Here is a 26,894-nt window from a genome sequence, read left to right on the forward strand (position 1 = left end):
GCCCATTCCTCTGCTGGGGGACACACGAGGGAGCCCTGCCACTGAGAGGCTCCCGCGGGGCCCCCTGTGCTCAAATCGGCTGAGGCCGTCTGCCATGCACACCGCAGGGTCTGGCACACGATAGGAGCCAACTAAACGGACAGATGGAAAGGTGGAGGACAGGCAGACATATACACAAAATGTGTATGTGTGTCCACCCTTGGCCTTGGTGGCAGGTCCCAGGCTGTGTGGTGAGCGGACCCGCCGTGTGCTCCCGACCCTGGACCCCTGGGCGCCCCCGCTCAGCGGCCGTGAGGGAGGTGGCGAGACCCCGGCAGCCGCATTAAAGAGTTTCTGTCGGGCTGCCGTGTCGTTCAGGAACAGCAACTGCAGCTTCTGGGCCTTCCGTTGGGGGTCTGGGAAAGCCCAGCCTGTTCCAGCTGTGGCTTCTCGGGGCTGGGAAGTGGGCTTTCTGGAGTCAGCCAGGCCTCCGAGGGAAGGAGCTGTGGCTATGGCAGAGAGGGCAGAGTGGGATCCTCAGACAAGGATGAGCGGTTCTTGGAAACACTGTGAGCGTTCTGCCCTTGAGTGGCCCTGATTGAGGCTTGAGGAAAGGAAATGGCCAGAGAAGACAAAAGAGGGTCTGTGAAAGCAAGGGGAGTGAGGAAAAGCGGAGGCCTTCAGAGGGCCCTCGGCGGCCGGGAGAACAGGAAGAGATGCCACAGCTCTCCAGTGAGCAGAAGCAGGAGTCCGGTGGGGTCCAGGGACCAAGTCTGGCGGGGGAGTTGCCAGGGACGAGACACTCAGAGGGGGAAGGGTCCCAGCCACCAGTGGCCGGGACAGTAGGGCAAGAGGTTGGCTCAGGCCGGTCCCTGGCTCTGGGTGGTCTCCTCCCCATGGGGCAGACCACGGCAGGCCTCAGTGTGTGCCCGCCTTGAGCACCCGCCTTGAGCGCCCGCCTTGAGTGCCCGCCTCTCAGAAGAGGAATTTAGGGCCAAGCAAGTGTAGGGAACGCTTCCGGGAACCAGGTGCTGAGAAGCCTGCCCCTCGTGTTTGAGGAGTCGTTCGTTCATTCGTCCGTTCATATGTTCATTTCCAAACCATCCTGAACCACCCAGTGCACGCCGGCCTCGGTGCCAGGCTCTAGGGATGGGGCGCTGGGCGAGCTGGGCCGCTGGAGCTCACAGTCTGGTGAGGGGCGCAGACATCCTCCCCCCCCCCCCCACCGCTGCCCCCAGCCAGGGGCAGCGTGAGGAAGGTGGGATCCAGAAAACCTAGGGCCTAGTGGGGGGGGGGGGGCGCCAAGGTGGTGGCCGCACCCTCTGACCTCTCCCTCCACCCCTGCAGCTGAAGGCACCCGGTGCACCGACCCGCCCGCAGGCAAGCCCGCGATGGCGGCCAAGCGCAAAGGCGGCCTGAAGCTCAACGCCATCTGCGCCAAGCTGAGCCGCCAGGTGGTGGTGGAGAAGGGGGCAGAGGCGGGCCCCCAGCCCGAGGGCAGCCCGCTGCGGCCGCGGGACCGAGAGGCCGGCGTGGCCCGGGGCGTCCGCAGCGAGGAAGACAAGAGGCGGGCGGTGATCGAGAAGTGGGTCAACGGCGAGTACAGCGAGGAGCCCGCACCCGCGCCCAGCCTGGGGCGGATCGGCCGCGAGGGCCTGGAGCTGCCGCCCGAGGGCGTCTACATGGTGCAGCCCCAGGGCTGCAGCGACGAGGAGGACCACGGCGAAGAGCCCCCCAGGGATGGCGGCGGCGTCGCGGAGGAGAAGGAGTCTGACGGGGCGGCCTCCAAGGACGACAGCGGCCCCAGTACCAAGCAGGCTTCGGGTAGGTGCCTGAAGTCCCGGACAGACAGCCGCACGGACAGACGGCATAGCCCGTGGGGGGACGGGCAGCAGGGAAGGAGTAGGGGGTCCGCAGAGCATGCCCGCTTCCCCCACTCGTGCTCCGTGTCCCGGCACCTCATCCAGCCCCGCGAGGCCTGGGGCCGAGGTACTGGCGCGAACAGGGAAGACTTGCTCAGGGTGGGAGGGAAGCGCTCCAGGTGTGAGCCGGGCTGGGGGCGGCTGAGGAGGTGAGGGATGGCTGTGCGGACGTGGGACCCACGACAGACCGTGGGACTGTGTCTCCACCCCTGCATCACAGGAGCCTGCGGGGTCAGCCCTAGAGCCATAGGAGCAGAGCTCCGGGATAGACCTGTTCTGGCAGCCTCCTCCCCTGCCCCTTCCCGGAATCCTTCTCCTTCCCAGGGACACCGGCTCTGCTAGGCAGGACCTCTCAGGGGCGAGGCACAGGGCCTCGGGATGGCTCAGCCCGGCCCGCAGATCCCGTTACAGCCACCTGCCCCGGACGCGCTCCTCTGGCTGGCCTCTTTCCCACGAGGTGGCTGAGGCCTGGCTTTTCTGCTGTCTCCTTGTCCTTTTGACTCACAGCAGCCCCGAGCTTCTCACACTCCAGGGAGAGAGGGCCTGCGGTTCTGGGTGGAAGGGGGTCACCGTGGCTAGGCTGGAACCCGGGTGCGGGGCCTTTTCTCCAGCTCCTGGCCTCCTTCTCAGGCCTGTGCCCGGTGCCCCGAGCCTCCCCTGCCTGCTCCCCTATCCCCTTCCCCCTGCAGCGAGGGGCGCATCTCCTCCCTGCGCGGGGAGCCCTGCGCAGCCACATAATTATGCATATAAGATATAAACAGAGCTGTTTAATTATCCTTCGCCACATCAGTGACAGAGTAATTAACAAACATTGCAAGATCAATGAGGAAAAGTGTGACCTTCAGTTTCCTCTGATAGGAAAAGCCCTTGCCGTTCCCAGACACAAGGTGATTGTGCTGAGCCAGAGGAGAGGGAGGGACGGGGACAAGGGCCGCTGTCCCATCAGGGGCCCGCCCCACCCCCCAGGCCCAGCCCTGCCCTGACCCCTGCCTTCTCTCACCCCAAACGGAGAGCTGGGACAGTAGGAGGCAGGACCGGGACTGCCAGTGGCCTCGTGACCTGGGCATCGCCCCGTCTGACACCTGGGGCAGCCTGCTCAGCCCTGGGCACCAGAGGAAACCAGCTGGGGCCCTAGCCACCGCCAGGCTCAGACCACCTTCTCTGGGCCTGGGGGCTCAGGAATGCAGGCCTCTGGGCTGCCTCAGACCCCCACCCAGCCCCCTCCCTCCTCTAAGCTGCCTGCCCTTCAAAGCCTTCTGTCTCTCTGCCATATATAGTGAGGGCTCAGCTGCCTCCTGCTATTTTTAGCCCCTCGCCCTGGTCCCTGAGCCACTGAATCGAGCAGCCAGAGCCCCCTCCTCCCAGGCTGGGCCCCCAACCCCATGTAGCTCGAGGTCAGGACAGTGGCCCACCGGCCACCCCGTCCCAGGGAACAGCCATCTGTTGGCTCCCGGGGTCACTCTGCCCACCTGGGGTTCCAGGTGCCACCTGTGACTGTCCTCTTCCTACACAGCCCCGATGGGTCGCAATGAGGGTTGGGAGGCGACCCTCATCTGCCACCCTGCTGGGGTCCTGGGCCTCCCACCCCTTCTTCAGCCATGCCTTCCCCCTGGGTGTGCCGTTAGGACTCCCAGCCTGGGGCCCTGCTGCTCTGAGTGAACGTGCCCGACTTTGCCGGCTCAGACAGGAATGGAGAAAACATGTGTGTCCCTGGGGCCCATGTGGGTCTCACCCTCCTATGTGCGCCCACCCCCGATCCAGGCCGGAGCCCATAGTAGGTGTTTCGTGAGTGTTCTGCACGAGAATGAGTGAGCCTGTGTGTGCTGGGGGGGTCACACATCTGCTGTGGCGAAGGTCATGTGTGCAAGGACGTGGGGCTCCAGAGAAGAACCCCAGGCAGAATGGGATCATCTTGCCTCCGCCGTCCTGAGGCTCATCCTGGGGAGATGGGTGTGGGGTTTGGGTGGTTCGTGTCCATGTGTGTGTGTTTGCGGGGTTGGGAAGGTAGCTGGGGGTGTGCGTGTATGTGTGTGTGTACGTGTTTGCTCACGTCCCTGTGGGGAGGCCGCTCCGGGATCTCTGTGTGCCCCAGAGTGGACACGGGTAGAGCCTGTAGACAGGCTGTCCTCGGTCCCCTGCCTGGGGCCAGTAGGGCCAGCCTCCCAGGCAGACTCTCCTCAGGGTGGCCACCTTTACGAGCGGGCACGAGGATGACGGGGAGGTTCGTAGGACTCCTCACGTCATAATTCTTGGCTGGGGCAAGGGGCCTTGAGTGAGTCTGAACAAATGCTTTGGCAAGGCCCCTGCCTCCTCAGCCTTGTGGTCTGGGACCCTCAGTATGTGGGGGGCCGGTGGAGCCGGGGGGGCCAGCTCCTGGTGAGGCCTGGGGTAAGCCCTCTACCTCCCAGGGATGAGGGCCTGTGTGTCTGCTTGTGGGGGTCAGGGAGAGTCCTCCAGACAGGCTCAGCCAGGCCCACCCCCAACCCTCAGCCCCCGGGGTCCCTCCTGACTGCCCAGCTGCCGGCCCACATCCTTACCTGTCCCCAGCCCCCGTGTCACCCCACCCTTGGGAGGCAGGTTGGGATCTGGCCTTACTTCCAGTAAAGTGACTTCTCTTTCATATTAGGCCAAGGCGAGAGAGAGGAGACATTTATGAAACTTTGTTTAATGTACTGAAAAGCCATCGGCCAGAACATTTAGGAAATTGATTTTCCTGGCATTGATGAACTCGTTTTATTTTACCCCGGTATTAATTACTTTTTTTTTAAACAAATTAATTTAAGAGTCGTAAAACCTAACAAGTGAGCCAAATGTCCATAGATCATGTCGTGCTCCGCCCCCTCCCCATGCCAGCCTCCTCCCTCTGTGGGTGGGGGCTCACGGGGAGGGGGTGCCCCCTGTCCCTTGGCTACCCTGCTCCCTCCCAGAGGTGACCGGCCTCTCCCCACTGCTGCAGGAGAGGCCTCCTCACTCCGGGACTACGCGGCTTCCACTATGACCGAGTTCCTCGGCATGTTTGGCTACGATGACCAGAACACGAGGGACGAGCTGGCCAGGAAGATCAGCTTCGAGAAGCTGCACGCAGGCTCCACCCCCGAGGTGGCCACCTCCTCCATGCTGCCCGCCTCCGAGGATGCCCTCAGCAAGCGGGCGCGCTTCTCCAAATACGAGGAGTACATCCGCAAGCTCAAGGCCGGCGAGCAGCTCTCCTGGCCGGCCCACAGCACCAAGGCCGAGGAGCGGGCGGGCAAGGACGTGGTGGGGCCCCTGCCCGGCCTGCGGCTGCCCAGCAGCACGGCGCACCTGGAGACCAAGGCCACCATCCTGCCCCTGCCCTCACACAGCAGCGTTCCCATGCAGGGCCTGGTGGCCCGCACCTCCAAGTACGACTTCTTCATCCAGAAACTGAAGACGGGCGAGAACCTGCGGCCCCAGAACGGGAGCACCTACAAGAAGCCATCCAAGTACGACCTGGAGAACGTCAAGTACCTGCACCTCTTCAAACCCGGGGAGGGCAGCCCCGACATGGGCGGGGCCATTGCCTTCAAGACGGGCAAGGTGGGGCGCCCCTCCAAGTACGACGTCCGGGCCATCCAGAAGCCGGGCCCCGCCAAGGTTCCGCCCACCCCCAGCCTGGCTCCTGCACCCCTCCCCAGCGTGCCCAGTGCTCCCAGCGCCCCTGGGCCAGGGCCCGAGCCATCCGCCTCCCTGCCCTTCAACACTCCCGAGTACCTGAAGTCGACCTTCTCCAAAACAGATTCCATCACCACGGGGACCGTCTCCACTGTCAAGTAAGGACGCCCATCCTGAACTCGGGACTAGAGTAGCCACTTCTCTGCCCCTGAAGCCCATGCTCGTGGACGCGTCCACTCGTACTTGTACACGTCCACCATGCGGCCAGCTTAATACACGCACTGGCTCTCACATGCTTCTGCACATGCGCATGCCTGCGTGTGCACACACGTATACACACACCCACACACACACACGGCCTGCGTAACCACCCACGCCCAGCACGCGACACATCTTGCAGTGTGCACACGCGCGTCACACGTCAGGTATTCCCGTGCATGTACTCATCTGCTAACATGCGTACCAGGGACTGCTGTAACCCCCATTTGCCAGTGACAGGCTTTCTGTGCCTCAAATGCAGCTGTGGGGTTGGCTGGGAAAGCCCTAGTCTGGGGTTAGGGCTCTGGGCTCCAAGCCGGTCACCGTGGCTCCCAGGTTCAGGGCCTGGGCCGTGGGGAAGGCAGCAAGAGAAGGCAGGAGTCTGGGGGCACGCTCATCGCTAACCCCCAGGCAACGGTCAAATTATCTGTGGATCAATTATGTGGGGTTCCCACACTCCCTTCCCCCTTGAGGCAGAGCCAAAAACCTGGAGCAGATCTAGGGAGCTGCCCACTGGCCTGGGAGGGGGGCTTTTCTGATCAAATGACCCCACCTTCTCTTGCCCCTTCCCCAGTGGTCTTCCCAGCATCCTGCTGACTCCCGGTATGCCACGGGGGCCAGGCCCCAGCTTCCAAGGCTTCCTAGCTAGGCCCGTGCCAGCTTGGGATGGCCCGGCCCTTGCCGGAGTTGGGCTAATTGAACCTGTGCCAAGGTTCCGCCAAAGGGCCTTCCAGTCCCACCTTGAGGGCCTCAGAGCACAACAGAGCAAGAGAGGGAAGGGCCAGGGCCCCAGGACAGGGAGCTGCCCCCTAGACACTTCTGGGGTGTGAAGTTACCCCTGTCGGCTAATCGGCTGTGCCCTGTGTGTCTCTCGCCAGGAACGGATTGCCCACAGATAAACCAGCTGTCACCGAAGATGTAAACATTTACCAGAAATATATTGCCAGGTAGGCCCCTGGGGAGGAGACTGCCCTGGAGAGGTGGTGGGATGGGGCCAGGAATGCCTGGGGACCCTGGGACCACAGGCCCATCTGACCGCTAGTGCCCGAGTGCCTACTGCTTCCCTACCTCTATGCGCCCATGCCCTCAAATTCCCCGGAGGGACTGCGTCCCATCTCAGCCCCTGCCCCTCGATGTGACCTGGGCCACACGCCCTGAAGCAGCTTGTACCCCAGGCAGGGCCAGGGTGCCCAAAGGGGCCTGATGGCGGGGCCTGGCCACAGGTGAGCACCGAGCTCCCGCCACGCCTCATACAGAGTCTGGGGTGGGATTCAGGCCAACGTGGAGCCGCTGGGGATGAGAGGAGGTGCGCGCAATTATCCTCCCTGACATGGCCTCAGTGTGCTCCCTGGGCCGGGCCTTGACCCTCACCTCCTGACCGCAGACCTGCCCTCTTACACTTTTAAGGCCACACGATGGGTGGGTAAAGAACCTTCGCCTCGATGGAGGCCCCCAAATCCGGCCCCTTGCTGCCAACACCCGATGGGGCAGCCCAAGGAGGGAGCTGTGCCCCAGCCTGTGTCTTTCTGCTGATCTTCTAGGTTCTTCCTGTCCCTCTCTGTCTTTTCAGCTTTGTTCCAATCTCTTTATTATTATTATTATCATTATTATTAGTGCCTCAGCAGATGGCCTTTTTGGCAGCTTCAGCTTAAATATTTATTTGCAAGCGGTTCTCCCTTTACAAAGGGGTCTCTCCCTCTGTCTCTGTCTCTGTCTCTGTCTCTGTCTGTGTGTGTGTGTGTGTATGCACGCATGTCCCACAGTCTGAGGCCAGCCTCCTCCCCAGTTGTCCTAGCAGGCTCTCCCCAGAGCCGCCTCCCCAGGGTGGCCATCGCCGAGCCTGAGAACCACAGCCCAGTGGCACCGGGGCCTGGAGAAGGTCGGGGTTTCTGGGAGGCGGGCAGTGGCCAGGCAGCACGGGGCTCCCGACTGCGGACTTGGCTGGAGAGCTCACTCCCTGCCGCAGGAAGCCGAACAGATGCTGTGCTTTAAAAATTCATAACCCTGGGCTGTTTCAAGTGTCAGGAAAGCCCAGGACAGAGCGAGGCTTTAACACCTCTCAGCAGCGGGGCCCTGGGCTGGCCCAGCCAGTGTCTCCAGCACCTGGCTTCACTCTGGGTGCGGGGCCGGCGGGCGGCACCTGCAGGAAAGGCAGTCACCCTGCGGGCTCCTGCCCTCACCGCCTCATCCCATCCCATCCCAGGCCTCCTCCCTGTCTCTGCTCTGCCGTCTGGCCCGCCCCAGCTTCTTCCTCCCCACCTTGGTGCCAGGCCCGTGTGCCTCACTGCGTCCTCATTCCCGAGGCAGGCAGGACAGGTCTGCAGTTCAGTGGTCCTAGGATTCCCAACAGGCCTGATCACTCACCCTGGCCTCTGCCACTTCACCCCCACAGACCGCCTCTGCCCCCCATACCCCTACAAAGGGCTCAGGGCCCCTGAAGCCCAGCAGCGCTTCCCCAGGGTATGGGCACATATTTTCTCTGCTGCTCTGGCGGCAGAGTCCTCCCTGGGAAGGGAGGGAAGAGTCCTCCCTGGGGCTGCTGCCCAGAGAGGGCTGAGCCCACCCTTCCTCTCTGCAGGTTCTCCGGCAGTCAGCACTGTGGCCATATCCACTGCGCCTACCAGTACCGTGAGCACTACCACTGCCTTGACCCGGAGTGCAACTACCAGGTAGGGCCTTGTGGGCACCAGCCCCGCCCCTGCGGGCTGGCCCATCGGTGGGGGAGCCTCTCGGAAGTGGGACGGGGGTGTTCAGTTCTGCCGAGGCCGCCTGAGCTTAACTCACGCAGAGAACCCAGAAAACTATTAGCCTAACAGGCATTTGATAGGGTCTGGAGCCACCTGCTTCCCTGGGATGATCATTCAAGCTCCCTTCCCTGGGAGCCCCACCCCCCACCCCCGCCCCAGGGCCTCGGCACCTTGTCTGACTCTTCTCGGTGTCCTCCTGCCCCGGCTAGTAGATGATAACGCTGAGGGGCAGAGAGATCGTCACTTATGGTCAAAGCCACCTGTGATAAATGCAGAGCAGGTGAACGAGAGGGAAACGCAGCCAGTGTGCCCAGGGCTGTCCCCTCTTGCTCATCAGGGAGCCCAAGCTGGCGGCACAGCCCATAGGTGACACCGGGCAAAATGAGCTGTCCCCTGTCAGAGCCGCTGCCTTAAGGGCCTGGCCAGATTCATCTCCTCTGCTCCTGGGCGTGAGCGCTGGGAGCCCGGCGGGAGGTCACAGAAGGCCCTGTGGCTCTGGGACTTGGAATTGCTCCGTCTGTGGTCCCCTGTGCTGGCCTGGGCGCCACCCGGCTGCCTCGACCCCAGGCAGGATTATTTCCAGGGAGAGCCAAGTGGGCGGGGGGTGGGGGGGGGCAGTGCTCTGGGCGAGGGGCTGGCCCAGGCCCCCGCCAACTCGTGCTCTCCTGCAGAGGTTCACGAGCAAGCAGGATGTGATCCGGCACTACAACATGCACAAGAAACGCGACAACTCCCTGCAGCACGGCTTCATGCGCTTCAGCCCGCTGGACGACTGCAGCGTCTATTACCACGGCTGCCACCTCAACGGGAAGAGCACCCACTACCACTGCATGCAGGTGCCAGGGGCAGGGCCACCCAGGGGCCGGGGCCTGGCTCGGGGGCAGCGGGGGGGCTGCGGGGGGCGGCGGGCGAGCGCAGGGAGTCCTGGGGGCGCGGGCCCGGGCGGTGTCTGGCAGGGCCAGGGCGGGGCCGTCCCCATGGCCATACTTGGTGCGGGTGAAATTCAGGGAGCTGTTTATACAGACCAGCATTTCTCAGGCTTTAACACCAAGGGGAGCGTTGCAAATGGTTCCTGAGGAGGTTTTTGTTTAATTCTCTGTTTTAATGCCACGCCGAGTCTGGGCTTTTTCAAGGTGTCAGGTCCAGGGGGAGCGACTCGGGGTTGCAAATAGCAGCCGCTGCGCCTCCCCCGGCATTTGTCAGGGGGTTGTTATGGGCTCCGTGGAACAACCTGGGCCAGGAGGAGAGGGGGGCTCTCTCTCCGGGCCCTGAGATGGTGCAGACACTGGCACGGCCCAGCCTTCAAGAGTGCTCGGATTCCACGGGTTTTTACTCAATATGGCAACGCTGCCTGCCTTGGCCCAGCTAGGGTGGGGTGGGGAGGGCCCTGTGCCAGGAAGTGTCCACTGAACGAGTCCCGGGGCCGAAGGTGACTGCCGGGCCCCCAGGCCCAGCCCTGCCCACTGCCAGGGGCTTTCGAGACAGAGCCACGGATTAGGACCCCAAACGCCCCTCGGCGGAACGGGACTCCCACACCTGGCTGTGCCGGGAGGTGCCCGGAGTCCGTGCAGACAACCCAGCCCTCAGCACAGCCCAGGCCTGCAGGGCCCTGGGCGGGGGTGGGGGGGGGGTCTTCACCGGCTCTCCACAGCCCAGCTGGATGTTTACAGGGGCCGAAGCTCCCCTGAGCAGGGGGGGTCTGTGGGCAGCAGAACCGCGGCTCTGACCTTGGCCCGGGGGTGCCTGGCCTCGGTCCCCCTGACGGCCATTCTGCCCCTGCAGGTGGGCTGTAACAAGGTGTATACGAGCACGTCAGATGTGATGACCCACGAGAACTTCCACAAGAAGAACACCCAGCTCATCAACGATGGCTTCCAGCGCTTCCGAGCCACCGAGGACTGCGGCACGGCCGACTGCCAGTTCTACGGGCAGAAGACCACGCATTTCCACTGCAGGTGAACGGGGAGCCCACCAGGGAGGCTGCTTGGCCTGGGGGAGGGAGGGGAGGCGGGGAAGTGGGCCCGTGCGGGGCTCGGGGTCCCGCCTCCCGGAGGCCACAGGCACAAGGGTAGGGGGGCCGCCCGGGGGTTCTCCGGGTCTCCCCCCGGGGCCGAGGCGGGAGCCGGGCAGGACCACCTCCGGGCGCCCCCTCCTCCCCGAGGCCCTGCGACAGCCCCTGCCGTGTCCCGTCCAGGCGCCCCGGCTGCACATTCACCTTCAAGAACAAGTGTGACATCGAGAAGCACAAGAGCTACCACATCAAGGACGACGCGTATGCCAAGGACGGCTTCAAGAAGTTCTACAAGTACGAGGAGTGCAGGTACGAGGGCTGCGTGTACAGCAAGGCCACCAACCACTTCCACTGCATCCGCGCCGGCTGCGGCTTCACCTTCACGTCCACCAGCCAGATGACCTCGCACAAGCGCAAGCACGAGCGCAGGCACGTCCGCTCCTCGGGCGCGCTGGGGCTGCCGTCCTCGCTGCTGGGCGCCAAGGACACGGAGCACGAGGAGTCGAGCAACGACGACCTGGTCGACTTCTCGGCCTTGAGCAGCAAGAACTCCAGCCTGAGCGCCTCCCCGACCAGCCAGCAGTCCTCCGCCTCCCTGGCCGCCGCCGCCGCCGCCGCCGCCGAGGCCACGCCCGGTGCCGCCAAGCCGCCCAACAGCAAGATCTCCGGGCTGCTGTCCCAGGGCCTGCCCGCTTCCATCCCGCTGGCGCTGGCCCTCTCCAACTCAGGCCTGCCCACCGCCGCCCCCTACTTCCCTATCCTTCCGAGCCGGGGCAGCGCCTCCTTGCCCGTGGGTGCCCCCGGCCTCCTGGGTGCCATGTCGTCCGGGGCAGTGGCCTCGGCGGCAGCCGACACACCCGCCCTGGCCGCCTCGGGAGCCGGTGACTCTGCCCCGGCCGCCGCCACCTCTGTCCCGGTGCCCCCCGCCTCCATCATGGAGAGGATCTCGGCGAGCAAGGGTCTCATCTCACCCATGATGGCCAGGCTGGCCGCGGCTGCCCTCAAGCCCTCTGCCACCTTTGACCCAGGTGAGCAGGCCGGGCACTGCCCAGGAAACGAGTGGCTTACGGACCCCGGGAGCCCGCCGCCTCAGATCGCAGAGCAGAGTCGGGGGGTGTTGGAGAGGCGTCTTTCTACTCCTGCACCCACGTCCCCCACGCCCCCAGCCCCCATCTTTGCCTGGTCTCTGCCTCCATCCTGTTTGTTTGCTATTGGGGCCCCCTTGTTCCGGCCTGCCCACCCCACCCGAGGCAGCTCTGTTCTCTCATCTGTGAAGTGGGGGCCGTAGGCCTGGCCTCACTGGGAGCCTGTGTGTCCCGGGGCAGCTGGTCCTTACCACTCCGCACCCCCCAGTTGTCACCCTCCCTTATCGCAAGTCCAGCCGCTGATGAGAGGAGTCCCAGATCCCTGCGCCTCCCTAGGGCCCCCCGTGTCACCTGGAGGGGCATGGGTCCAGCCAAGCAGCAGGTGGCCGCACTTCAGGGATGCTTGGGATTTACACCCGGCCGGCCCCTCGAGGCCGAGGATAACCTTCCAGTGTCTCCCTCTCCGTCAGTGCCGTCTGGTAGAACTTTCTGCCAGAACGGAAGTGTTCTGTCCTGTGCTGTCTGGTATGGCAGCCACTAGTCACCTGTGACTGTTGAGTGCCTGAACTTGGCTCTGTGACCAAGGAACCGGATTTTGGTTGGAATCCCTTTAACTTAGTCACACCTGGCCAGCGGCTGCCATGTTGGACAACGCAGCCAGACCTCCCGAGTCCCACCTCTGGCCTCCCTCTGGCTTACCATGGGGAGCGGTTCTCCTTCTCAAGTTTTCTACTCTTTTTAAATGTTTTCTGTGATCTCTGGAATTCTTTGGCTTTCTGTTTACCTGGCTCCTCTCCCTGTTCTCCCCCTTCTCGGTACGTAGCTGAGAACAGTCAGCTGTCACTTCAGCCGCTCATTCAGCAACCGCTGTGCTTACTGAGGGCTACATGCCTTACCAGTGCTGGAGACACGGCAGGGAAGCAGAGTCCTGCCTGGTGGTACTGATGGGACAGTGGGGGTAGCCTAATCCCGGGCACGCAGCCAGGAGGCGGCGAAGTCCAGACTTGGACCTCAGCGGTCCGGCTCCTGAACCCGCGTGCCCTACTCTGCTGTGAGACCGTCTCAAGACCACGCAGGCCGGAAGGTCCCTGCGGCCTAGCCCAGGGGTCTGCCCAGGTCTCCTAGAGGGCCTGCCAGTGCTTGGCAAGGGGGCCGGGCCATTTCCCAGGGGACCTTGGGCAAGTGACTTTGGGGAGCTACTATCCTGTCCCGAGTGGGACGTTCCCATCAGCTGGAAGCGTGGAGAGACCCACCTTCCATTCCCAGGTGTGAGAGGGACGGCAGGATGCCCAGGGGCCTTGTGCCTCTGGCCAGACGCCTGTGGGCCGGGGTGGGCCCCACTTTAGGACCACACTGAGCTCAGGGGCCAGACTGTCAAATTCTTTCTTTTTCATTAGAAAAATCTCCTTCCCCCAAAAGAAAGGTCAAGGGAGGGGGGGGGGCGTTTTCCTTTATTTTTTAATCAAATGCCACTTGCTGTCTGTGAAGCAGCTTTCTGTCAGCTGCAGCGCCTTGGGGCAGATTAATATTTCAGCCACTTGGGGATTGTGGAGAAGGGCTCGGTGGACATGTTCCTGTCAGCAACTTCTTTTGCCCCTGCTCTGCTTGGCCTCCCAAATCATCTGCCTACCGAGCTCCAGACTTTCCCCCAATGGCTACACCCCGCCAGCTCCCACCCAGACCCTGGTCCAGCCCAGCCCGGCCACAGTGGGCCTCACATCCCTGCCCTGGACAGCTTGACGGGCGAGGTCACATAGTTTGAACTGCTCTGATTGGCTGTCAGCTCCCATCGCCCTGACACAGCAGATGCCCCTCCTAGGCATGCTCAGTGGAAGGCAGGGCCGTCGCCCCGGCAACAGCGGGCCGGGGACCTGCGGAGGGGCGCAGCTCCCAGTCTAGATCTGCCACTTTCCCTCAGCATTAACAGAGTCTTTAATAAAAGCCTAAGCGGCAGCCCCACAAATTGACTGTGACAGTCGGTGGAGAAAATGAAGGGCCCCCACCCCCGTGCCAGCCCCCTCCCCAGCCTCCCGCCCTTCTCCTCCAGGAGGCCCTGAGCTGGGACAACTTTGACATAATTTTGCAATAATTATCACTTGAAGAATTGCCACACAGGGGTAAGCGTCACAAGCGATCATGTCAGTGGGGAGAATCGCTGACCAGCAGCCAGGGTTCCCCTGGGGCCCCCGGCCCACCCGGCCCACTGCCCTCCCTTCCGGCGGTGGGGGGTTCCGGTCTGTGTCCACAGGAAGCCCTCAGCCCCTCTAACACCATCTTCCCTCCCCTCCCCTGTAGGAAACGGGCAGCAGGCCACCCCCGCCAGGTTCCCCCCGGCCCCGGTGAAGCAGGAGCCCGGTGAGAGCGCTGGCGCCCCGGTTCCCCACGAGGTCTCCCAGGACCGCAGTTTAGACCTGACTGTGAAGGAGCCCAGGTGAGGCGAGGCCAGGTCCCCACCCCACCAGCTCTGCCCCACTGCAGGAGGCTCTTGGGGACAGCGCCCTTGGAGCCAGACCCCACCGAGGCCAGGGGCCAAGCCCTCCCGGCGGGGGTCCTCCTCCAGCCCAGGCAGATGTAGCAGGCGGGGCCGGGGCCTTTGGGATGGGCAGGGAAGGGTGAGTGTCTGGGCTCAGTCCCACGTACGTCTGAGCTAAGGCCCCTTGGTTTGTGTGTTCCAGTAATGAATCAAATGGCCATGCAGTCCCGGCAAACTCGTCTCTTTTATCCTCGCTTATGAATAAGGTAAGAACCATCCATCACACGCCTCCCGCTCCCCCACCCAGAGAAATTAAAGCTATGCTGGGGGGTGGGGGGGAGGTGTTTGTTTTTTAATGTTTTGCCTCTAATAAGATGAGTTTGTACCATTTAAATTTTGAGGCCATTTTTCATCGGATATAATTTCAGAGCCACTGCTTACAAATTAATTTAATGAACTGGCTGAAGAAATATATTCCAGCCTCTGACACCCTTTTCTTCCCTTCAGATGGAGGGCTCCAAAAGCTTTTCCAGAGCCCTCTAACTTCTTTCCCTCTCAGTTATTAATTTTATTTATTTATTTTATATATTTTTTTGTTTGTTTAAAACGGGGTGGGGGAGGGGCACTAAAGTGGGAGCAAAGCATCAATTTCCACTTTTCGGGTTGAGTAATGGTCTCGGACGCCTTCCACAGAGGTCGCTCCAGAATATTTATTTTAAATAATGCAGGGTCTTTGTAAATTATACATCATCTCAAATATATTTCCCCCCTTCACATGATAAATTTGACTACAGCAAGATTAATTTGGTTACCATACACAAGTGACTGCTGGGGGAGCTGGGCCTGGGCCGGACCTCACGGGTGGGGGTCCCGCAGGGCCCTTGGCAGGGAAGGAGCCTCCCGCCACCCTCTGCCGAGGGCTCCGCGCCCTCTACCTTTCCTCTCTCCTTCCTTGCTCTCCTGCTCTACTTTTCCCTTCTTGGCGGTGGGGGAGGGTGTCACTGGCCCCTGTACCCCCTCGTTCCTTCGTGTTGGGGCCCCACACCCCATGTGGGTCAAGCTTTCACACAGGCTCCCCCTCGCCACTCCCCCTCCTGGCCCAGTAGCCCTGAGCCATCTTGATCTCACCCCCTGAGCCTCCCTCCCTCCCTCTCTGCTCCTCTTTTGTGTGCCTTCTCTTGTTCTCAAGGAATTCATAGGGGTTACCCACCCCCCCTGCACTTCTTTTGAAAACCTGGCAGGAAAATAACCAGGGAGCCACAAAGTCTGGGGAAAGCTGGTCTGGTGTGTGCCCAGAGTCCCGGCCTTAGCTTGAGTGATGGATCTTAGCACCACGGGGTTTGTGTGGAGGAGCCGTGGCATCTCCACGTTGCCTTGGGCAGCACCATTCAGAGCGGACTCGGCTGTGGCCAGAGCTGTGCAGGGCCAGGCGCCCTCTCCTCTCCACTGCTGTAGTGCGTTGCAAGAGGCCCAGGCGGCCCAGAGCCGCTGCTGCTCCCACGGCGGCCAGCCAGTCCCAAGCACCGGCCCTGTTCTCTTTGCAGATGTCTCAGGGCAACCCCAACCTTGGCAGCCTGTTGAACATCAAGACAGAAGCGGAGGGCAGCCCCGCCGTGGAGTCCTCGCCCTTCCTGGGCAAGGCCGTGAAGGCGTTGGTTCAGGAGAAGCTGTCCGAGCCCTGGAAGGTGTACCTTCGAAGGTGAGGGGCTCCCTGGCAGAGCAAAGGAGCAGGAAGGGCCACGCCCACCCGTCGTGGTGGCCAGTGCCCCAGGGTCTCCTCTGACCGCTGCTTCCTCTGGCCAGGTTTGGCACCAAGGACTTCTGTGACGCCCAGTGTGACTTCCTTCACAAGGCACACTTCCACTGCGTGGTGGAGGAGTGCGGCGCGCTTTTCAGCACCCTGGACGGGGCCATCAAGCATGCCAAGTGAGTGGGGGTCCCCAGGGCGCGTGGAAACCCAGCCCCTTTCATTCCAGCCTGGCTCCAGGCTGCGTGGGGTTGGGGGCTGCCTGGGTCTCTAGCTGCCTTCCAGGCAGGCGCCGTGTGCTGCTCGCACCGAAACTCAGAAGCTGAGCTAGTTTCTTAGAAGGTACTGCCTGAAAAAGGCAGGCTTCCCCATCCTTCCACCTGCTCAGCCGCCTGGCGGGGTCCTCTGAGCCTGTCCAGGCTCCACCTAGAGACCCTGAGCAGCTGTTTCTGCCCACCCCCCACGCCCCTCCCCCACCAGTGTGGCCAGCAGCTCTACCACAGATGTTCCCTACAGAGCCAGCTGGAAAGACCCCACTCTGACCCAGGCAGAGACCTTAGATGAAGGCCTTTTCCAAGCCACAGTATTGCATTTGTAGATTTTCTTTGACCTAAAAATAATGAAATTAATTTGTAAACCCACTGAGCTGAAAAGCAGCAGGCCAGCCGCTTCTTGTAATTGAACCCAGAACTTGCAGACATTTAACACAGACCTTGGCTACTGCCGGGCCCCAGCTCAGGCTCCGCTCACTGCTCAGGCAGCCGTTAGTCTGCAGAAGAGCCATCTTTGAGGGCCGAGCGAGACCCACCTTTAATTCTCAGAGCAGATTCTGGAAGCGCAGATTCATGCCCCCTGCTGTCCCTGTCCCCTGCTCTGTGTAGAAAGGAGCTAGGGACAGACACAGCAGGAAGATCACAGGAAGACATAGCTAGGGCTGAGCCAGGAGCCCAAGTTCAGAACCAGAGGACACAGCAGTTCTCAGTCCTTCCCTCCTGGTGGCATCACACCTGCTGCTGGGGACTATGTAGGGACACTGGGCCCCTAGGCTCTTGATGGGGTAACATCCAGGGAAAGGCTACCTGCGCAGGGCCCTCTTCCTCCCCTCTGAGCCACTGTTTCTGCCTGTTCCAGCTTCCACTTCCGGACGGAGGGAGGAGCAGTGAAGGGAAACGCAGAGGCTCCCTTCCCCACCTCGGCTGCGGAGACCAAACCCGCCTTGGCCCCCTCGTCCCCTCCAGCGCCTCCTGTCACCACAGCCTCTCTGGAGGGTCCCACTCCCAGCCCGGCTGCCGTGCCCTCCACCCCCACGCTGCTCGCCTGGAAGCAGCTGGCTTCCACCATACCCCAGATGCCTCAGATTCCAGCGTCAGTGCCTCACCTGCCCACTTCGCCCTTGGCAACGACTTCTCTAGAAAACGCCAAGCCCCAGGTCAAACCCGGATTCCTCCAGTTCCAGGAGAAGTGAGTCCCTCGATGAGCCGGGAGTCCCGTGTCCCCCGCGTGTCTCGGGAGTAGGTGCTAGCAAGGGCAGCCGAGGAGGTGCTGCTCCTAACCCTGCAGTGAGCCCGGGCTGTCCCCAGCCTCTCTGGGACACGGTCATCGGACGCTGTCCTTCTAGCCAAAGAAGCTGCTGCTCTGGCCTCACTGCCTGCTCCCCAAGCAGGCAGCCGGGGTGGGAGAAGGTGGTGGTGGTAGGGGCCGCTGTTCCAGAGGGGCAGCGTTGGCGCTGTGAGGACCAGCTTAGGTGGGCCGGGAGTGCTGGGCCTCGCCCGGCAAGGCAGGCTGCATCTCACTCTGGGCCTTGCACCCATGGCTAAGTCTCTGCAGAGCAAGCGAAGTCATGGGTGGGGGGCGAGGGGGCTAGGCCCCCACTCCAGGCCCACACCCGTCCGCACAGTGGTCTGAGCTCTCAGGGGTGGAAGGGACCTTCCTCACTGGATGGTGGTGGCGCCTTGCGGCGAGAACGGTGACTCTGTATCGTTATGTGTGCGGCTTCCTGTTCTCAATAAAAGTAATAAATTGGATGTGAACGTGTACCGCCTGAGTGGCAGCTGTCCCCCCTCTCTGGGCACCTGGGGCTGGGCCTCTGGCATGGAAGGGGACCTGCGTTCCTCTCCGTCCCTCCCCGAGCTTCCCTTGTTCGTTCCGCCTCCCCACAGCGGCAGCGCTCTTAGTCTTCCCAGCGCGGTCGGATTCCCACCCCGGGGCCACCGTGGCGGCAGCTGTGGCACCAGCCAGGGCAGAAGGCCGGGGCATGGCGTCCTCCACACCTGTCTGCAGCCCAGGAGGCAGGCCGTGGGGCAGGGCTGCCGCTCACGGGGCAGGCTGGCATGGGGGCTCAGCCCAGCACCCCCCACCCCCCCACCCCCGAGCCCCACCACTCAGCCGGCTGGTGAGGTTCTCTGAGTGGGCGGGAGCCCTGAGCCCCGAGCTGACCCCGGGGGCCCCGGCAGCTGTGCGCCTCAGCGGGACCTGACACCAGGCGCACACTCCCCCTGGCCAGGGCCCCGAGGGAGCAGAGCTTCCGGGTAGGGCTGCCCACCCATCTGCACCCTGTCAGTCAGCCACACCCAGGGCAGTGCCTGTGCCACGCCAGCCAGGCCCTCACTGGCGCCCTGCCAGGGCTGGCAACGCCATCTCTCATTTTCACATCCAAGAGGTTATTGCAGCCGCCTTATCTATAATCCTGAGGTGTGGCCGTGGAAACTACGTGTCCCAGCATGCAATGCTCTGGGCAGGCTGCACACCGCAACCCTTTCTGCACCAGCCGAGCTCCAAAAAGAAGGCAGGAAAGCATGCTGGGATCTGTAGTCTCCTCTGGCCGAGGCCACTTGTTGAGCAGGAAGGCAGCCCCGGGGGCCATTCCTCTGGGCCACACCGCAGGGGATTAGGGAGCAGAACCCCAACTCGACCAATGTCAGGATGTCGGCGGGGAGGGCTCTGGGAACGCCAATGACCTTCTGGGCTGTGGTTTCCTTCCAGCGATCCTTGCCTCGCCACGGACTGCAAGTACGCCAACAAGTTCCACTTCCACTGTCTCTTCGGGAACTGCAAGTACGTCTGCAAAACCTCCGGCAAGGCTGAGTCCCACTGCCTGGACCACATCAACCCCAACAACAACCTGGTGAACGTGCGAGACCAGTTTGCGTACTACTCACTTCAGTGTCTCTGTCCCAACCAGGTCAGCCCCGGGGACAGGTGCGGGCGGGGGCCTGGGGCCCAGGGTGGGGGGCAGGGAGGCACGGGGCCCGGGGTTGGCTCCTCCTCCCGGCAGGGATTCATTACGTCTCTCACACCCGTTTTGAATTGGCCTCGTCCAGACTCTGGAAAGGGCACTGTCTTGCCCCTGGGCCCCTGGAGGCCCCTGGGCAGGGGTCCAGACTGGTGCTCAGTTGGTGACGTCTGTCATTTCATCCCAACTCTCCGTGCACTTGGCATCATTCTGCCCATCCTGGAACTATGCTCCCTTTCCCCAGAGGCCTAGAATTTTAAAATAGGCCCATTGGACAGCTAGAGATTGAACTGTCCGTGCCCCAGAAAGGAAGGGCAGATCAAGTTCACCATAAAGGCCTACCCCAAGACTGGCAGGGGCTGTTTGGCAGAGTGCCTTGAGAAGGAGTCTGATCCTAGAGCTGGGCATTCCAGAGAAGAGTGCTAGGCCAGATTAGTGATGTCTGCCTAAGGCCAAGCCTCCAGAGAGGAGTGCTAGGATAGATTAGTGATGTCTGCTCTGGGTGTGGAATTAGAAATGGGTGGCACGATTACCAGGTAGGATGTTTTGGTCAGATTCCAAAAGGGACATACCGCTTTTTAACACGTGAAAGGCCTACACCCAGTTGTGTTTTCTGATTTGAGCACGGAAGAACAAAGGGCCTGCCACGCCCAGAGCCGTGGGCCCGGTGGGAGCTCAGAGAAGTGGTCAGCCTGGCCCTGACCCTCCCGTCCCTCCCTGCAGCACTGCGAGTTCCGGATGCGTGGACACTACCACTGCCTCCGGACCGGCTGCTACTTTGTGACCAACATCACCACCAAGTTGCCATGGCACATAAAGAAGCACGAGAAAGCCGAGCGGCGGGCAGCCAACGGATTCAAGTACTTTACCAAGCGCGAGGAGTGTGGCAGGCTAGGTACTGAGGGCCGCGGTTGGGGGGAGAGACTTGCAGCAGGTGGCAAGGTTGTGGCTCTGGTGGCCCCGGCCACCTCTCCTGGTACCCACCTCTTGTCCCTGCACGTCAGACTCTGTGTTGTGTTAAAAATGCCACTGATGTCACAGGCCAGGCATCATCAAACAGGGGAAACTGTCAAAACACGGAGAGCCCAGGAATAGGGGTGTGAGTGACTCAGAGCACTCCGCCTACATCCGGGGAAAATGCCTGGGGCCTCGTCATCAGAGTCAGGCCTTGGACTCGGTGCCCTTTCCCGTTCTCTCAAGAGGGAGTGCGGATAACATAGGAGCCCCTGATGTTCCTCGCTCTGGGATCTCTTTCCATGGCTCTAACTGCAAGGGCTTTTCCAGAACGGCCCCTGGTTTGTTTGCTCATTCAGCAGATACCTATCGAGGAAGAGCGGTGTGCAGGGCTCCGTGCTGTTATGGGAGGTGGTGGGGGTGGTGGCAGTTCAGGGTTTTGAGTGTCTTCTCTGGCCAGCACTGTGCTTGGCGGTGGGGGTCTGGTAGGACAAGCATGTACACTGTGGATCGGCCCAGAGCATCTGTGACCTGGGGTGACCCAGAAGGAGGTGGCCCATGGGGCTGGGAAGGAGGCCACAGATGGCCCTGAACTTCGAAGCAGATGCCAGGGAGCTGAGTCTGCTGTTGAGAGCTGGGCCCTCGTCAGGGAAGCCGCCCGGAGCCCTGGACCCGACCGGGGCCTCCCGAGTAGCTCCCTGGCCCCAGCTTGCCCTGAGGATGCCTTTGGGCGGGGGGGGGGGGGGGGGGGGGGGGCAGACCCCACCCACCTGCCCCAGGATGGAGCCACACGTTCACAGGCCTGCAGATGTGGGGTAGGAATCTGCCAGGAAAAAACTGGAAACTGGAAGGCAGGTGGCAGCTAGGCAGGCCGGGCACAGACAGCTGGGCCGCAGGCCAGGCCTGTTGTGACTCAGGTGGTCATAGCAGCAGGGCCTTGGGGGAGCAGAGGTGGGGCCGTTGGCTGCCGCAGACTGGCCCTTCCACAGGGGCAGGGTGAGATACTCAGCGACTGCCAGAAAAGACAGGAAACAAACCTTTCTTTCAAGTATTAATTCAAAAAGAATTCGTGGCCTGGGAGAGGGTTGGTAACCATGGCAACAGATGTCAACATTTGGTGGCCTGTGCCGTCCTTGGGCTCAGTTTACGGGGGTCAGGGTATTCCGTAGTTGTCGGTATTTACTCAGCTTCGGGTGTTTTTGGTGGTAGTTGGGGCCAAACAAAGCTGGGGGATGATATAAGACACCTGGCCAGCCCCGGCGCCATGGCAACGGGCAGGCCTTCACCTGCCCTCTGCTGACACTGTTGCAGTCTTGCCCGCTGTTTGTTCTCAGCCCAGAGCGAAGCCGAGGTGGGTGGGGGCGGGGCAGAGGTCCACACAGGTCTGGGGGCAGGCACCCGGGCTCCCCAGAGATGTGGAGACAGGTGGCTTGCCGGGAGGGGGCCGACCTGGCGGACGGATCATTAGGGTCTCTCGCCCAGAAACCCCGGGACCTCTCGGCGAGAGGGGCAGGGGATGGGGCCCAGCCTCGCCACTGTCACCTGCCTCCACGCCAGGCCAGAGGAGAGGGTGGGCCCAGGCCCTGGCCAGCCGGGGAGCCTAGGACCTCCTCCCCCGGGGGTGGGGTGGATACAAGCCCTCCTCAGAGGAATGCCACCACGGGGCTCGTGTCCCCTCCCCAGACACCATCTGCCCGTTGGCCACACTCCCCTGAGCCCAGGAGGCACGGTGGGTGCTGTGCGCGCCGGCCGGGGGAAGCTCACGGCCGGCGGGGCTGTGTCCGCAGGCTGCAAGTACAACCAGGTGAACAGCCACTTCCACTGCATCCGGGAGGGCTGCCAGTTCTCCTTCCTCCTCAAGCACCAGATGACCTCCCACGCCCGGAAGCACATGCGGAGGATGCTGGGCAAGAACTTCGATCGCGTGCCCCCCTCCCAGGTGAGCGCCCGGGGTGCCCAGCAGGCGTCGGTGCGTCCCACCCGGAGGGACAGCCTGCCTGCCCCGCTGTGGGCGGCGTGGCCCCCGCCCAGCTTCCTCAGGGTGCCCCTTCTTCCTTCAGGGCCCCCCGAGCCTGATGGACACGGAGACAGATGAGTACATGGATTACACGGGCTGCAGCCCGGGCGCCGTGTCCTCTGAGTCGCCCACCATGGACCGGAGCTGCTCCAGCACCCCCGTGGGCAACGAGAGCACGGCGGCAGGTGAGCACACGGCCGGGCAGCGCCGCGACAGCGCGAGCAGCGGGCCAGGAGGAGACATCGGGGACCGGGAGATTCCGGCCCAAGGCACCGCAGGGTCCATCTTAGGGTTCGTGGTCACGTGGCCTCAAAGGACAGAGCCAGCCTTAGAGTGCGGTAGGGCCGGCTGGTCTGGGGGACACAGGTCACTGAGGCCCCCTCCTGCCCGCACTCAGCCCTTGGCTTCGGCTTCCAGGAGAGGAGCTGGGCTCATCGTCCTCAAGGGCAGGGGGGCCGGGGACCTGCCAGGGCCCAGGTCCCGGGCACGCGGCCTTCCTTCTGGCCCTTCTGCCATCGTCCCGAAGCTCGGTCCCTGGACCCCAAACTGGGGTCGCACCAGGGCCGGGCTGTGCCGCAGGCCCTCTCTGAGCCTACCACGGCCCCTCCTGCGCAGCCTCCCCTCCCGTTCTCTCCTCCTCCTGCCACCTCCTTCCCCACTTTTCTCTCGTGGCGCTTCTCTGCTCGTCATCTGTCCACGTGTTTTCATATCATACTTGCTTCTGCCATTGGGTTTCTCATTTTGGTTCTTTTTTGTTTGTTTTTTCTTTGTTTTGGTTTTCTTTTTTTTTTTTTTTTTCTGCTTTTCTCCACCCTCTCCAGGCTGCCCGGCTCCTCCTCCTCCTCCTCTTCCTCCTCCTGCTGCCGCTGGCGACGAGGCTGCCCGTGTGGCTCCGCAGCCCCCACTGACCCCATCCTTCTCGGCGGCCGTGCTCCGGGCGCCCCTCCCCTCCCTCCCATGCCTCTTTTCTCCGCCCTGTCTCTCATACTCTCTGCTCAGTGCCACTCTCGGAGCCACCCGGGGCCTGGGCCACCCGGTCGGCAGCCCGCCCCGCCTCCCGCCCGCCACAGCCACCGCAACTCCAGTAAAAAGTGACGTCCCCCTAGTTCAGGATGCTGCAGGTAACTCGCACATGCCTTCCTGCCAGTGTGTGTCACCTCCGCTGACCCCCAAGGCCATGGTCCGGGATCTGCCCTTTTCCTGTGACCTGCTGGGGCGAGGACAGGGCCACCCTGCGTCCCTCACAGCCCAGCACCCCCCAAAACCAGAGAGCCCTGTCTCTGTCCCGAGGACAGCTCCTCTGGACTCCTGCTCAGCATTGGGTCCAGGCAGGGCCCTGACACCAGCCTGACCCCCTCGCAGCCCCGGAGCCAAGCAGGAAGAGGGAGTCCCTGTGGCTCAGGCCCCAGGCAGTGCTCAATGGCAGGGGTGCCTCCAGTTCCCACCCCACCCCCCACCCCCGCGTATCCGGTGCCCCGCAGGGCTGGGACCCGCCAGCCCCTCGCCTCTGCTGTGGCCATCACCGCAGCCCTGCACCTTCCTTCGCTCATTTTTGCCTCACGTTCTGCTGAGTGCCAGGCCAGTGCTGTGCCAGAGAGGCAGAAGGTCTCCCTTCTGGAATTCTCCCTGTGGAAGGCTGTCACTGCCATAACCACACTGAGCCCTGTGCCCTCAGACCCAAAGCGGCCACTTCTCACTCACCTGGATCTCCAGGCCCCACACCCTCCCTTGTCCTGCGCCACGCACCCCCACACCGTTGCCGCCCTTGGTTTCTCTTCACCTGCCAAGGTGGGGGGTGACTGGGTCCGTTCCCTAAATGGACGACGCGGCACAGTGGTGCCGTGGAGGCCGGATACTCTAGGCAGGTTCGGGGCAGGCTGAGCAGGTCAGCCACATGGGAGAAGCCTGGAGAATACCCACCCTTGACCCTGGGTAGGGCCAGCCCCTGAAGGTTTCTCTCTCATTCCTAGGGTGTGAGGCCGGGAATGCCAGGGTTGTTGTCCCTCCCCCAGCTGCCTGTGCAGTGCCAGGGGCTGCTGTCCCCTCACGCCACAGCAGCAGGGCCACTCTCAACCAGGCAGCCCTGGCCATGAGCCATCCGAAGTCCAGGGCGCTGTTGGGTCCGCTTGGGAGGGCACAGATGGGAACCCGTCTGCCGGCTGAGCCCCTGCTCCAGCCCCGGCCCCTCAGAAGAGCTGCCCTCTTCTGGCTTACTGGGGGCAGAAGACCCCCACAAGACTTGAAAGAATCTTCCGGCACCAAAGGGAAGGTGTGCCTCAGGGCAGGGCGTTACGGCTCCAAACAGCCCCAGGGCGCTGGGCATCCCTGCGGGAAGTAGGTAGGTCCCCTGTGCAGACAGGTGGGCAGCCGGGGAGACTGGTTAGCCGGCCGGGAGAAGGAGCCCGCCTGTCCCTCATTAGAGGCGGGTTCGCGATGGCATCCTGGCGTCCGTCCAACCTGGGTAATTACACTCTGCCGACCTAGATTCCCCCTTCAGCTTCAATTAGCGCCAGGATGCGTCCTCACTTCCCACCCAAACTGGCCAGGAAGCGGCCACCACATCCCCCGGGTTGCTTGCTCTGCCGCACGAGGGGCGGATGCCTGTGTGGTCGTCCTGCAGACAGGGGATGACGCAAGGGGAAGCCTGGGGGCTCCCTGGTTCTTCGGGGGAGGGGGAGGGGGAGAGGCCCCCAAAGTCTGGGGAAGCCGACCCCCAGCGCTGCCCTCCGGCCACCATGCGGAACCGGGGACCCTGCGTGGGTGTGAAAGGCTCCCCGGCACGCGCTGACCTCCCCCGGCCCCTCCGCAGGGAACACCATCTCCATGCCCACAGCCTCCGGGGCCAAAAAGCGCTTCTGGATCATCGAGGACATGTCGCCGTTCGGCAAGCGGCGCAAGACGGCCTCCTCGCGGAAAATGCTGGACGAGGGCATGATGCTGGAGGGCTTCCGGCGCTTCGACCTCTACGAGGACTGCAGGGACCCGACCTGCCAGTTCTCGCTCAAGGTCACGCACTACCACTGCACGCGGGAGAACTGTGGCTACAAGTTCTGCGGACGCACGCACATGTACAAGCACGCGCAGCACCATGACCGCGTGGACAACCTCGTGCTGGACGACTTCAAGCGCTTCAAGGCCTCGCTCAGCTGCCACTTCGCCGACTGCCCCTTCTCGGGCTCCAGCACGCACTTCCACTGCCTGCGCTGCCGCTTCCGCTGCACCGACAGCACCAAGGTGACGGCGCACCGCAAGCACCACGGCAAGCAGGACGTGATCAGCGCGGCGGGCTTCTGCCAGTTCAGCTCGAGCGCCGACTGCGCCGTGCCCGACTGCAAGTACAAGCTCAAGTGCTCGCACTTCCACTGCACCTACCCGGGCTGCCGCCACACGGTCGTGGGCATGTCGCAGATGGACTCGCACAAGCGCAAGCACGACAAGCAGGAGCGCGGCGAGCCACCCGCCGCGTCCCCGGGCCCCGCCGTCGGCCTGGACGGCGCGCTGTCTCTGGGCACCGAGCCCGGGGCCCCCCTGCTCTTCCTCCCGCCCGCCGCCGCCGCCGCCGCCGCCGCCGCCGCTTCCGCGGGCCTGGGGCTGGGGCCGGGCGATGCGGGCGACCCCGGGGACCCCGGCCCGCCCGACGGCCCCGGGCCCCGCGACGGCCCCGCTGCACCCGTGCCCGGCCCGGTGGCGGCTGGGGAGTCGTCACAGGAGGACGAGGAGGAGGAGCTGGAGCTGCCCGAGGAGGAGGCGGACGACGACGAGGACGACGACGAAGACGACGACGACGACGAGGAGGACGACGACGACGACGAGGACGACGACGAGGACCTGCGCACCGACTCGGAGGAGTCGCTGCCCGAGGCGGCGGCGGCGGCGGCGGCGGGGCCGGGGGCGCGGAGCCCAGAGCTGGCGGCCCCGGCGCCCGCCACAGCGTCGCCCTAGCCCGCCCGTCGGGGACGCCTCGCCCGCCCCCCTCCCGTGGTGGCCATTGTGATTCCTTTTGTAAGAGATGCTATTTATCTGTAACGCTGCCCCCCCCCGCCCCCGCCAGAGCTACGCGATCGCACCCGGTGCCGGCGTGGGGAGGCGCTCCGGGCTCGGGGCGGCCCCGCCGGTGCTTCCGGACCCCGAGTCCGTCTCAGGACAGAGGCGGGGGCCTCCCTCTGGTGCTCCGGGGCCGCCCCCGCCCCGCCCGCGGCGCGCGGCCAGCGGCTGGAAGGACAGGCTGCGAGCGACCCTCCTCTGGCTGCACTTCGGGGATCTTCTTCAGGGAAACAGAAGGTGCTCTTGTCCGGGGTGGGACCGAGGAGCGGGGGCCCTGAGGGCGAGGCGGGCGCGCAGACACCCGGGCAACCGCCCCGCGCGCCCCTCCCCGCGGCCGGACCCCGGGCCCCGCGACCACGCCGGTGGGATTCCTCATTGCTCAGGACTGGGAAGGGCGCCGGGGGTCACCGCGACCCCCAGCCCTCACCCCCAGAGGCGGGCCCCACTAGCATCTGGCAGGGCCTCCCATTCACGCAGCTAAGACCCTCCCTCCTGGCCCCGGGGGGGCGGGGGAGGGAGGGGCAGAGGCGCCAGCGCCGGCGACACTGCAGGGACCGCGGAGGAAACCTCACGGAATTGGCAGAGCCGGGGCGCTGTGCCCCGCCGCTGGGCCCTGCCCCGGTGTCTGCTCCCGAGGGCTGGGGCCTGGAAGAGGCGCGTCTCGGCCGCCCGGGGACTCCCAGGCCCCAGCCTCTGCCCACGGAGGGCTGAGGCTGTGTCCGCTTCCATACCTAAGAGCGGCAGGTGCTGGCGTGCTGGGCCCGGCAGGGGTCTCAGCCACCCACGTGGTGG

General features: G+C 63.5%; 1 protein-coding gene across 1 annotated transcript in view; it reads left to right on the top strand.

Annotated features, from left to right (window-relative positions):
* Window positions 1-26,000, top strand: part of CASZ1 (castor zinc finger 1) — a 52,882-nt gene extending 26,882 nt beyond the window's left edge. Inside the window, exons 3-19 of the mRNA XM_047085406.1 lie at window positions 1,327-1,803; window positions 4,858-5,692; window positions 6,671-6,739; window positions 8,371-8,461; window positions 9,211-9,375; window positions 10,322-10,494; window positions 10,734-11,578; window positions 13,931-14,066; window positions 14,311-14,374; window positions 15,653-15,807; window positions 15,912-16,034; window positions 16,987-17,316; window positions 18,838-19,036; window positions 19,811-19,982; window positions 21,829-21,980; window positions 22,102-22,243; window positions 24,868-26,000. Coding sequence (XP_046941362.1) covers window positions 1,327-1,803; window positions 4,858-5,692; window positions 6,671-6,739; window positions 8,371-8,461; window positions 9,211-9,375; window positions 10,322-10,494; window positions 10,734-11,578; window positions 13,931-14,066; window positions 14,311-14,374; window positions 15,653-15,807; window positions 15,912-16,034; window positions 16,987-17,316; window positions 18,838-19,036; window positions 19,811-19,982; window positions 21,829-21,980; window positions 22,102-22,243; window positions 24,868-26,000 — 5,261 coding nt within the window. The remainder of the gene's footprint in view (window positions 1-1,326; window positions 1,804-4,857; window positions 5,693-6,670; window positions 6,740-8,370; window positions 8,462-9,210; window positions 9,376-10,321; window positions 10,495-10,733; window positions 11,579-13,930; window positions 14,067-14,310; window positions 14,375-15,652; window positions 15,808-15,911; window positions 16,035-16,986; window positions 17,317-18,837; window positions 19,037-19,810; window positions 19,983-21,828; window positions 21,981-22,101; window positions 22,244-24,867) is intronic.
* Window positions 26,001-26,894: the final 894 nt, after the last annotated feature.

This window comes from Lynx rufus, unplaced genomic scaffold (genome assembly GCF_022079265.1).
Source record: "Lynx rufus isolate CCGP_SWC_20201006 ecotype Redwood Valley unplaced genomic scaffold, mLynRuf1.p SCAF_2, whole genome shotgun sequence".
Lineage (NCBI taxonomy): Eukaryota > Metazoa > Chordata > Mammalia > Carnivora > Felidae > Lynx > Lynx rufus.